This window comes from Paroedura picta, chromosome 9 (genome assembly GCF_049243985.1).
Source record: "Paroedura picta isolate Pp20150507F chromosome 9, Ppicta_v3.0, whole genome shotgun sequence".
In the NCBI taxonomy this organism is placed as follows: Eukaryota; Metazoa; Chordata; class Lepidosauria; order Squamata; family Gekkonidae; genus Paroedura; species Paroedura picta.
In genome coordinates this window covers 34,557,841-34,571,258 of record NC_135377.1, presented here as the reverse complement: position 1 = coordinate 34,571,258, position 13,418 = coordinate 34,557,841, and the positions used below count along the sequence as shown (strand labels likewise).

General features: G+C 39.6%; 1 protein-coding gene across 5 annotated transcripts in view; it reads right to left on the bottom strand.

Moving 5' to 3' along the window:
- The window catches only part of ASPH (aspartate beta-hydroxylase), a 121,803-nt gene that overhangs the window by 104,920 nt on the left and 3,465 nt on the right, over window positions 1–13,418 (bottom strand). Inside the window, exon 1 of one of the 5 annotated variants that reach the window (XM_077352314.1) lies at window positions 3,499–3,697. The exons of the other annotated variants lie outside the window; for them this stretch is intronic. Coding sequence (XP_077208429.1) covers window positions 3,499–3,514 — 16 coding nt within the window. The 5' untranslated portion in view covers window positions 3,515–3,697. Of the gene's footprint in view, window positions 1–3,498; window positions 3,698–13,418 lie in introns of those variants that run through there. 5 annotated transcript variants of the gene reach the window in all.

Genomic DNA, 13,418 nt, shown 5'->3' with positions numbered 1-13,418 from the left:
TATTTTCTATCAGTGACCAAAGACCTTTCTGTTTGTTTGGCATTTCCTTACTGACTGTCCTCTCTGTTGGTGTTTTTAATTACTGCTTATATTTTTAGTGCTGATTATTAATGTTCTTTAACTGATTGCTGCTCTGAGTGCCCTAATTGAAAACATAGATGGGATAAAAATGTTTAAAATTGTAAAGAATTTTAAGTTGCCTATTTTGCAGTATACAAAAAGAATATATTCTAATTAGTTAAGACACATTCATTTTATACTATCTTAGCAAGGTCATGGACTATGTAATTCATCAATCCCCATTTGGCTGTGCCTGTGTAAAAACTCTAAGCAAGTAGGCAAGAACTCTGCTGAATACAAAACGAAGGATACTGGATTGTGAGCTAAAAGCCCAGAAAATTTCATATGCAGTGGGTAATAATTACAATGCAGATAATTTTTTCAATGACAACAGAAAGTAGATGCCCATGCTGTTTGATAGGTACATAAATACTAATAATTTACTATATTCCTAACCATTCAAAACTGACATCTGCATTTTTCCTCATAATCCTTTCTATACTATAGAATCTTCACTTGGTTTATTCAGTCTTACAAGACTATACACACACAATGCAACGTTATTCAGATTTAGCTTACACTAGATTTATATTTTAGTTCATTAATTAGTATTTATTTTAATTAAAGTTGTAGTGGATTTATCTTTTAAATCTACATACTGCTTATCTTATGGGGGTGCACACGCATACCCTTAAATCTTGAAGGAAGGGAGAGCTTTTGCTTATTAAATTGGAAATTAGTAATCAAAAAGTATTTTCCAGCAACATTCAGATATCATGTGCAAAGACAGTATGTTTGCTGTCCTTGTGCATAGTGCTCTTTCATCCCAACAACTTCTTATTCTGGTATTTGCAGAGTTATAGAACACTTCCTGGTTTGATTAGGCTCCAGCTTGCCATGATGTCTCAATACTGACACAATGGAATGCTCTGATTTCCCAAGATGACTTGGGAAATGTAGATAACATTTGGTGAGGGACAATGGCTTGGTATGAGTATCTGCTTGGGCCATCAAACCCATTACTGTCCACTCAAATTGCAGTAGCTCCTTGGACCTTCCACATGACAGATTCTCTGGCACTGAGCTACAGCCTCTCAAACTAGTAGTTTCAAGGATCATGGGAAAGAACTTCTTGATACCATCATGTCAAAAGCTGTGTTCTCAAAACTAAAGCATCAGAATAATCTGTACCTCAGTTTCATCAAAAAATTGTTATCAAAGAAGTTTACTGCTTAAATTACAGAAGAGAGATAAATATGCTTGAGAGATGGGAAAGAAGATCCAGACTGCCTGGCAGTCATTACAAGGATATATGTAATGACCTGATGAAAATGACCTATATTATACTTATAGAATAACTGTTGCTAGATTATCCTTGGCTTGTGCCAAAGACCTATTTAGTCTTTTGGACTTCCAGACATGGTTCTATCACTACCCTGTTTTTTTTGTCATTGATATTTTAGAAAATGTTCTCTATTGAATGGAAACTTGTTACCCTGTTTTTATATCATTGCTTTTAAGAATTCATTTTCTGCTTTTACTGCTTTTTAAAAAATTACCCTTTTTTACTAGTCAAATGGTCATATCTTTTAACCCTTTTATCTTGTTTTCTGCTATTTTCATTTCATCTTGTTTTTATTTAGTGAAAAGGTGCTTTCAGAATATTTATATGTAAAGATGGTAAGATATTTTAAATGAAAACACTGTAATCCAACTGTTGTATTCCGATTTAAAAAAAACAGATTGATTTAATTTTAAAATAAAACAGTAATCTAGCTGCTGTATACAAGTTTACAAACATTTTTAATGGGGACCTACATGCAACTCTAATGGAACTTATATGGCATATTCTAGAAACATTAATAGCCAAAGCTAAATGCAAAAGTTCTAAAGACAGAACAGCATTAGTGTGCCTTTCATTAGTGTGCCTTTTTACTAAGCCTCTTACTGGCTATGTGCCAAAATTACATAAATTTGCATTACTGAATCTGCCTGAACAGATTCCCAGTGAAGAGATCTTTACTTTCCCCTCTTCCATCAAAACAGCTACTCCTAAACTCTTACATGCAACTTCTATTATCCAGCTGACACGCAAAAAAATGCCTTGTACATAAGCTGTTTTTAATAAATTCCATTCAGAATCCTGTTTGTAGTAGTAGAATACAGCTCCTGCCTCACTGTTACATTTTGCCATGTTCACTAACCCCTCCCCCGTCCAGAGACACCGCTCCTTAAAAAGTGTTTCAAGAAGATAAAGGAGAGTTAGAGACGTATAATACACATCATTGTTTTTATAATTTTTTCAACTTCAATGTAAATGTAGTATGATGAACATTTTTAGTCTACCAAAACAAGGTAATATATGAGCTCACAACTGTCTACTATTCAGGTTCTAAATCAGTTTAAAGGCCATTAGGAGCATAGAGTCCTTAGAACACTTTGCCTAGCCTTAACTATTCATCAGCTACTGGCACAAAATGTTTGATGTTAATAGAGGTGCTCGTATAATGCACACGGCAATTGCATACAGAAAATAAGATGTATAATCAATTACTACTAAACTACTAGCATAACTCAAAGTCATGGAGATAAAACTAGGAGACCTAGTGACTTCACAGACAAGGGAGTCAATAATAGGTATAATCTTTTGCAAGTGATATGGACCCCCCCCAGATATACCAAAGGCTATTCTCAAAGGCTATTCACTGCAAATACTGCATTATATAATTTTCTAAACCATTGTTTTTAAAGTTATGAAACCATTACTTCTATAAACATGCAAATCGGGGAGGGGGGGAATCTGAACATTTACTGAAAGAGTGATTTTTGGGAACTTTTACTGCCAACTCACTGTGTCCTATTTACTAGTTAATTAAAACTGTACCTCTTTCAGTTGGAGGTGGAAGAGGTCAGTTAACGTCTTGTTTGTGACATTTACAATAAGTGGCTCAATTATGATTATATAATTATATCAATAACATATATCTATTTATCAATTTGAAGCCCTTAAATTGCCAGCGATGAAAGATAGCAGGCTAATTTCCAACTCTGGTAAAGCATTGCTTTTGCTATGTCACTAAAGATACCACACAAATCTAGAATTATCATTATGCACCTCTAAAAACCCATACAATATTTTAAACGGCTAGCTTACAAACCACGTATTGCATTTACTTGCAATGTTAACATGTCCTATTTGCTATAAAGAATCCCAGATCATTTGCTGTGTGAAATACTTTTCATCTGTTTTCAGAGTCACAAGCTCAAATATGATGTGACGCTATCACTTCCATGTAGCTACCCATAACCAGTATCAAAAGTTCATCTTTTTATGAAATATTCAGGTTCAGAAATGCATTTGTAATTTTGCTACCCACTACCTGAAGAAGAGCCACCACATTACAGACAACTTGTTTTTCCAAATGGAGAGGACTATACCTGAGTCTCCAGCCATGGCATCAGTGTCTTTTATCCATGAATAAAGTAAACCTGATTATAAAACCAGTGTCCAAGACAGAATCAGCAAAAGTTCACCGTCACATAAGCCTTACAACCGCAGCAAAGAAAGTTTCTTACAGCCAACTCAGCTAAAGCCCGAAATCGGACCCGGCTGCAACTATGCTCAGAAGCTATTTTTAGTGTCATCATCTGCAAGCCAAATGCTTTTAAGCACCCATATGGAGACCCAGTGCTGACGACAATCAAATTTGCCCCCTCCTACTAACAAAGCATCCTGGGTAGTAGGTCTTTTCCATCCCATTTAATCTCTAAAACCGAAATACTAGGGAAGCAAAACCAAACAGATTTTTAAAAATGATTGCAGGAAAGCATGCCTCAATGACTAAATTCTAAGAGCATTAAACCTTCTGAACAAACTCAAACAAAAGTCAGGGCACAAAGCTTGTCTGTACAATCTGGGCATCAGTCAAGTGCATTTACATAATGCTGACATGTAGCTATTGCAAACTTTTTGGAGTGCATATCTAGAAACTCATCTACAGTTAGCACAAGGTATACCATAATCGCAGTAAGGCATCGCACTGACACCGAAGCCTCTTAAGGATGTTGTATCAATGGCAGCACTAGGAGCCAGGAGTGTTAAGCTGCCAATACATAAACACCACCATCAAAAGCTCCAGGTGTATAGCCAACCCATTCCCAGGGAATCAAAAACTGCAATGGTGCAGCTAAAATATAGATTTCTGCAAACTAGGATATCCCACAAGTAGGATAAAATTTAAAATAGTGACGGCTTATAAAACTATTTTACAAAATATTTACAAATGTTGCCTACATTGCCTAGTCAATCTAAAACAAATTTCTGAAGGCACAAAGCAAGAAGACAGAAAGCAGTGGATAGCAGAGAGGAAATAAGTTCCCTCCTCTGAAAGTGATCACGGGTTCCCCTTCTTGTAATATACAGTTTCTAAACCCCTTCATGTTTAAACTTCTGGAATGGAATTTTTTGTAACTTTTCTCCCTATTCAATTTATTCCAAAAGGCCTGTTGCGGGTAGCAAAAAGTTAAGATTACATTTACAATACAAACTGTTTTTCACAATTGTGGAGTAATAAGTTAAGAATTCTTCAGATGCTAGTGGTTAAGAAAAGACAAAATTAAGCCTATTTACATGTTTCACTCCAATGATCTGCAAATAATATACACAGCTGAGTAGTTCAAACATGACAGTTCAGGGGATCCACCCATCTCTCTGCAGGCTCAACAGCTCTTACAGAAAAAATCATCTGATAAAAGCTTCAGCACTTTCTCAATCACCAGGAGGACTCAGCACTCCTTTCCCAATCTTATATGCTAATATTCTAAGAGCCAACTGTGACCTCCATCTGTGGATAAATATGTAGATGAGGAAAACAAGGAGAATAAATGGATGTTTCTGACAACTTGGCACACACCACAAAACCAAACACAGAAGGGAGTGTGTTAAATCCCCCAATAGGTAATGGAGCCTTCTCTCTGTAAGCACACGGAATTCAGTTACCTTTGGCAGTGGTGGCACAAGAAGGTGTGCTGGGTCTACCAATGAGTAAGCATCCCAGATGCACCAAGCATGTCACTGCAGCCCTGCAATCGCCACCATAGCCCAGGAGCTACACTAGGCTTGCTGCTCCTGGTGGCATAGCTCGGAAGTCATGCCAGGCCCTCCATGAGCCTGGAAGTTGTGCTGGGTGCAGACCCAGCAAGAAACTGTGTTTGTGCGTGAGGAAATCCCGTGCATGAGTATTATGGGCTTGCACTTTTACCCAAGTATAACTCAGTGCTGTCCTGGGAGTGGCGGGCTATAAGTCGAATGAATGAATGAATGAATGAATGAATGAATGAATGAATGAATGAATGAATGAATGAATGAATGAATGAATGAATGAATGACAACCGTATAGTCATAATTTCAGTAATTTTATCTAGATTAGTAGACTTGACAATATAATTGACAGTATAAATCAGACTGACAATAAGTACTTGGCTTAAAAATAATATAGAAAAACAGTATTTTTATAACCTTTCACTATCTGAAGGAGTCCCAAAGCAGCTTACAAACACCTTTACCCTCTTCTCACCACAATAGACACCCTATGAGGTAGGTCAGGGGTAGTCAAACTGCAGCCCTCCAGATGTCCATGGACTACAATTCCAAGGAGCCCCCTGCCAGTGTTCGCTGGCAGGGGGCTCCTGGGAATTGTAGTCCATGGACATCTGGAGGGCCGCAGTTTGACTACCCCTGAGGTAGGTGAAGCTGAGGGAACTCTAATAGGCCTGCTCTGAGAACAGCTCTAAAAGAACTGTGACTAGTCCAAGGTCACCCAAGCTGGCTACTTGTGGAGGAGTGGGAACCAAACTGGATCTCCAGAGTAGTCTGCCGCTCTTAACCAGGAATGTCAGCAACCAGTGGAAATCTTTAGTGGCCAGAAGTGAACACTAATCTTCAGGCACAACCGCCCAGAGGGCACATTATCAGAGCAATTATTATATTAATCAAATTGAAATAACTATCTTACCCCACTTTTCCAATTTAGCTCCCTTTTTTCTTTTTTTTAAATATCATATCCCATAACCCTCAGTTCCTGAAAGTTCTATTGTTTCTTTCAAGACATAATAACTTAATAAAAAAACCACACCAACTTATGCTCTTTAGATATGGTAGAATCTCATGGAGGCCTTTATGTTGAACTACAGCTTGTCTTTCAGCCCTAGGTTCTATCTGTCTCACTTGTTATTCTCTACTTTTTAGATCAGACATTCACACACAATGGAAAAGTGTGTGAATCAGTCATTCACACACAATGAGAGGGAAGAGCTAAATCTGCTGCATTTTCTCCTGCTCAAAATTTCTTCTCAGAGCCCCACCAGCAGAAAATATCTGGAGGAAGGCTGTTGCAAGCACAGACATTTAGATATTTAAGAAGCAGCCATTTTTCACATGAAAACTGATCTCTGTAGTCTAGAGATGAGCTATAATTCCAAGGGATCCCCAGGTCACCCCTGAAGACTGGCATCCCTATCTTGAGAGCTACTACACCTGGATCTAGTGAAAGTACTGTGCACAGCCTGCACAAGGATTCCCTTCTTCCCAGGTTTACCCTTGCCCTGGCAGTCATTTCTGACCTTGCCAACCTTCTGGTTATGCCTGGAGATCTCCCAGAATTAATTACAAGTGATCTCCCAAAATTACAATTACAAATCATTTCCCCTGAAGAAAACTGCTGCTTTGCATGGTGGGCTTCATTTTCATTCATTTTCACTGTACCAATATATCTTATTTTCAACATGGCCACATTTATAGATAGTTAAATCCAGAAGCTGAAGCCATGAGCAGACAAGACAGAACTTTCTACAAACCTGAAAATAGTTGCAGGTTTGCAGAAATATCACATTTGTGTGTGTGTGTGTGGGGGGGGGGAAGAATACATTGCAGGGTTAGAACCCTCCAAACTCAAAGTAGCACCTATGTTAAAGAAATACTCTGTTGTAGCTGTTGTAGGGGATGCTAGGCAATTGCAACAATATTTCCATCCCTCAAATCTTGGTTTCTCTCAGTAAAGGGCAGCAGGAGGAGGCAGGGCCATTTCTAGAACTGTTTTAGTCTTTCAGGATGGACTCATTAGGGCCATATCAAGGATCAACCACTGGCAGGCCCAGATATTCACTACAATTCAAAGAGACACAAAAGGGATACACGGTAATAACAATAAGCAGGGGGGAAAACATGTAGGCTAAACAATGAGAAACATGATGGGAAACATAAATAGCACTTTTGATGAAGTCAACAGAGATAACTTCAAAGTAGTGGTCTTTTTAGTAAATATTCTTTAATCTTCGGAATGTTTCACGGCACCATGAACATTCAATGATTATAGGAATCTTGTGTCTTGCACAGTTGCATGAACATACACCAGCTTATAATCAGCATCAGCAAACAAACCTGTTTCGATCATAAACCTTCTTCAGTATAAATTACAATAGGCCTATTAGGCTGAAGAAGGTTTAAAATTAAAAACTATCTACTCAAAAGACCACTACTTTGAAGTTCTCTGTTGAACTCACCAAAACTGCCATTTATGTTCCGTATAATATTTCTCATTGTTTAGCCTGCACAGGGCTAAATTATCTTAGTTCTAGCATATATTTGCATGTGTTCATATATAATGTGGAAGGCTAAAGTACACTCTTATAGAAAAGTTTAAAGCTATTCAAGGAATACTGGATTTTAGATATAAGTGTTTGCCATTTATATAGCAAGAATTTGCAATCAATCATTAATCAAACATCAGCTTTTTAAATGTTTATCATCACTATGCACAGTATTGGTTAACATTCTTGTTAAATACACTACGTTTAGTTTCTAAACCAGAATAGTTGAACAAAAAGATTAAACTTTACCCTAACTATCAAAGAGCCACCCCTATGGAGTTCTCAGGTCATTCATTCCCTACATTATTTTCCTACAGGGTTCATTAGTTTTACTAAATAGGCAAGACAATTTGGGCAACAGGCTGTAAAATTAATGAATCATGACACTGTACATTCCTTTTTATTTCAAATATTCAAATAAATTCCAGCTCATAAAGTGAACAACGAATTAAGAGGTAAGATATAACTACATTTATTCAAGATTTATACTCAATGTCAAGACTAGAAGGCATGTGGAAAACTCATGGTTCACATACATTAAGTGAGTCCTGAAATTAAAGGTAAGAGAGAATAATTACTTCTGTTATCGAACATGGTTTTAGTTTGAGAAACTGAGTCCAGAAGAGGATGCACCAAAGAGGTTTGTGGGACTTCATGGTCCTGCAGGGCAAGTTGCAGGAATCAAGGTTATACCCTGAGATGGATTTTCTCTAGGAATTAGAAGATCAGACATGGAATAGTAGACTACTAGAATTCTGTGAGGAACTAAGTGTTCCTGTACCCCCCAAAGATAACAACAAACTTATCTGAAAATATCAGAAGGTAAACCCTATACAAGGATCAAGGTTAGGTGACTGGCCCCATTAAACTTCAAAGCACAGAGAAAACAAAGCATTAAATTGATTGAGAGTGTTTCTTCTGTTTAGAAGTTTAGAAGACATCCATGATGAGCAATTGCTCCTATCATAACAAAAAGTAAGGAAAAAATTAGAACTTCCTTCAACTACTATAATTTTCTCTGTTTCACAAGTGTTAATACAAATGCCACTGATATAGCTGTTCCTCTGCTCCACCAAATGCACAGTCATTTCATAGCACAACTGCTAATGATGGGGGTGTACTGATGGAAGCAGGAGCAAGATCGGTTTGGGAAACTTCAGATGTGGATGGGGAAGACACATCACCACTACCCTCCAAGACACTGACTTCACTATCCTCTCTTCCAAATATATCTTCAAGCTGCAGCTTATATGTCAACACCAAAAACTCTCAATTGGTAGCCCCATTGATTTGAAAGGATGTCCTGGGGTTATCCTCCACTGTGTGTGTGTGGGGGGGGGGGGTGCTTGTCATTCAAGACTACTTGGCACAGGGAAAACTGATGGCATCATCCTGTGGTCACAAGCACAATCCTTGCCATACCCTCTCTCATGGCACCAAAGACCTGACCAAGCAACCACCGAACAACAGCCCAGGACAGTGATCAAGTGGGTCTCTGCACCTGCCAGAAAAGGGAACAGGCAGCCAGATCAGCAGGCATAGGTCAATGGGCTCCCAAGAGGAAAAGCAGGTCAGTTAAAGGAGGTTTCAAACTAGGTGTGGAGACCAGTGGCAGGCTGACAAAGACTGATCACCCCAAAAGAAACAGGCTGTGGAGAGGCAGAGTGGACAGTAAAGTTAGTTAGGTACACTAGACTGGAACAATTCTCCCGGACAGGATGGGTACAGCTGACAACCACAGATCACACCCCAAAGAGCCAGTCATAGTGGGCTACCACAGACTTGGATAAGAATTTATGGTAGCCTCTACCATTAGGTAGGTAGGTAGGTACATAGGTAGGTAGGTAGGTAGGTGATGGAAAAATCTTCTATACAGCCTTCTCCCATCCAATTGGCAGTTGCCAGCAGTGGCAGAGCCCAAAATGGTTGCCACAGACTAGCAGTAGGGAGGAACAACACCTCTTTTGGGCACACTTTTACATTTCTGTTTCTTCATCACAGCAATAGCTGCAGAACTAGTTCCTTGATACCCCATGCTGATTGCCTCAGTGTTATTACTGAGATCAGTGATGAGGAAGCTGTCACTTCCTTCATAATCAGTCATTATTAGATCAGTCAGGAGACCCACATTGAGAACCTGTCAGAAGAAGAAAATGGCTTCTACAGCTGGCAAGTTCCCCTTGAGCTGCAGCAGGTTTCTTCAGTTATATTTTTAAGGTTTATCTCTGCTTTTACATTTAGAAAGTATCTTCATGGTCTTTTCATAGGGCTTCTGACCTCCTGATTGAACACTCTTCTCCAGGGGATCTAAGAAGTACTATCATTCTACCTATTGTATATGAGGAAGTGTGTGTACACACAAAAAAAAGCTCATAACCTGAATAAAAATTTGTTGGCCTTAAAGGTGCCACTGGACTCTAAATTTGTTCTAACTTTCTCAGTGTTCTTGTAATTAAATGGGGAACACTTTCCTGAGGAAATACATCTGGGCCAAACTTTCATTGGTTTCTTTTCTCTCGAACAATTCCCCTCTTTCCTGACTGAGAAAAAAATATTGTAATTCAAGCAGCGAGCCCCAAAAAGGGAGATCTGGATTACATGCATAGAGTAGACACAAAGTACTAGGTTAACAGAATTTTCTGGCTGCCCTGGTTGACTACACTGTCTTTGCTGCTCCCTGCTGATCATCAAGGTTTCTGCAGCCATTGATATCTGTATCCCTTGGGGGCAAACTGAACTAAATAAGCTTCTTGAGGATTCAGCCAGACAAAAGATTGATAAAGACTCTGAGGGGCCTTCACCCCCCTTCCTCTGGAGACAGATGCCTAGGACACTGGGGTATGAAGGGGGCAGTGATAAGAGAATAGGGCCAGCAGAAGGAAAGGAAGATGTGCAACATCATTTGAATAAAAGACAACATATAAACTATTGTCAAAGTGACTTATATTTAAACAAAAATAATAATGTTTACAGTATTCATATGAGTAATCTAATACTGTACATTATCTTCTTACATATATACTTTCCTCCTATCTCGTGACATGAAGACTACCATCAACGTCTTCCATAAAACCACCAACTGGACAAGCTGTTCTTACCAGTGATGCCCATGCATTTGTTCTAGCAAAGCTTCTACGCCACTGGCATGGGAAGCAATACCTGTTTCATGCAGCTTCCAGAAGCCCTGATAGAACCAGAGGTTACTAGCCCCATTCTTCTGCAGTGTTGTCAGAACTCAACCCTGTTGCCATTCCACAGAACTGTGACTTTTCAGATGTTCTTTTGATCTTTGGCAGATACTGTTGCTAAAATGCAAATCCTCTGATACATGCAATTCTTTAATCAGTTGCAGAATCTTCCTCCATGCATTCACTACCTTAACTTAAACTTAAAAATGTTTAGACTGCAATCAGAAATTGAGAGGTCTTCTGTCAATGATAGACACACCATTCCAACACCAGACCACTCATTAGTATTTCTCTTTGACCAAAATGTTTTAAGAAATAGAACAATTTTGTAAGTTGCATCTTAAAATTACTGAAAAATATTTTTAAAATAAATTATGAAGCAGAAGTCTTTAGACTATGGCACCCATTAAACTGGCATTAATTACGCTGAAGTACTTTCCAGCCTTAGTTCTTTCATTCCACTACAAATCAAAAACAAACAAAAACTCTCCATGCAAGTCAGTAAGTATTGTTAGAAAATTAGCGGGTTGATCAGTCATTATCGTTGTTGTTTTTTAAAACCAGTCATTTTACCAGTTTATGGTGTATATCAGGAAACAATCACCTTGGCGCAATCAAAACTTCTTTGAATAAATGTCCTATAATGAAGAATCCAATAAACCATTAGGTTATCCAATAAGCAATCATTTTACAGAATTTTTCTGACAACAGTGAGATAAAGAGCCAAGCATCAGTGTTTGTCCAGAGAGATAATAGATAGGGTTTAACAAAATAGTCTCTGCCTTATAAGGATTCTGCAAAAAACTAACAGAACTAGAAATGGACATAATCTCTACTTCAATATGTAGTGAGAAGGTTTGACACACATTTGAGTGATTTGGCCTGCAAGCCTCATTCACTTCCATTTTATTCAATGGGATTTATCTTCTGAGTAGACCAATTTAGGATTGAGCATGCACATGAAAGCTCACGCCTTGAATAAATGTTTGGTCTTAAAGGTGCCACTGGACTCAAATTTTGTTAAGTGAAAAATTGTATGATCAAGTGAATGCAGAACCTTCATCATCACAATATTTAATTTGAAGTGTAGGAGCAATTATGGTCTAAAAATATAAAATTCACAAAATGACAATTGTTAAGAGAAAAATTGGTATGTTTTATAGATGGTATGACGGACACGTTGGAGATATTTTGCTGCTATCGGCTCCTTTTATCATATGTGATAGTCATGTGACAGAGTTTTAAAAATTTAGTTAAGAATTCATGGTTGAAAGGGGGAAAATGTTAAAAACTAAGCTTCCTCTATATTCTAAATGTATGTTCTTAAGACTTTTTCCTGCTAAAGTACTGCATATTCTAGAGATTTTTTTTCATGCTACTGAAACAGCAAGACTTTAAGTGGCACAAAGACAGAAACAGCCAGACTCTGTCTTTTCCCTTTTCCATGATGTCTTAGATTATGGTTGGGGAGAGAGATACATTGTATAATGAACTGCTTTTCTTATTCTATTTTTCAAAATACAATAAAAATTCTATTAAAAATAGGAACAGGTAAGAATTAGAAATTAATCCTCTGGGAGCTCATTCCACCGGATGTGGGCCAGGACAGAAAAGGCTCTGGCCCTGGTTGAGGTCAAACAGACTTCCTTGGGGCTAGGGATCATTAGCCACTTGGAAGAGGCAGAGCACAGAGCTCTTTGAGGGATGTAGGCAGAGAGGCAATCCTTCAGGTACACTGAGCCCAGACCACGTATGGTCTTGAAGGTAATTACCAAGACCTTAAGCCTGATCCGGAATTTGACTGGTAGCCAGTGCAGCTGTTGGAGGACAGGGCAGATTTAGGACCTCCATAGTGTTGCTGTAAGGACCCTGGTCACTGCATTCTGGACCAGTTGCAGTTTCCTGATCAAAGTTAAGGGTAGGCCTATGTAAAGCAAGTTGAGAAGTCTAGTCTGGAGATGACTATTGTGTAGATCAGTGGTCCCCAACCTGCGGGCTGCGGCCCGGTGCCGGGCCGCGAAGGCCATGGCGCCGGGCCGCAGCTCCCTCTCCCCGCCCCCCCCCCGCAGTAAAAAAACTTCCCGGGCCGCAAGCTTGCGGCCCGGGAAGCTTCTTACTGCGGGAGGGCGGGGAGAGGGAATCAGGGCCGGCTGCGCCCGTGTGGGTGCGGCCCGATGCACAGGCGCGGCACCCGGGCGCGGCCCGATGCGTGGGCGCAGCACGTGGCCGCAGCCCGATGCGTGGGCGCGGCCCGATGCCTGGGCGTGGCCCGCGGGCCGCACCCCGATGCCCTGCCGGTCCCCAACCTCAGAAAGGTTGGGGACCACTGGTGTAGATCACTGTGGCTAGGGATTCCGAGGCCAAGTAGGGTGCTAGTTGTTTGGCTTGGCGAAGCTGGTAGGAGCCCAGCTGCACTACTCTTGTGACCTGGGCTTCCATGAAAAGGAAAGCATCCAGGATCATGCCCATTTTCCTGGTGGACTGAGCCACTAATAGTTTCACTTTCTCCAGGCTGGACAGATG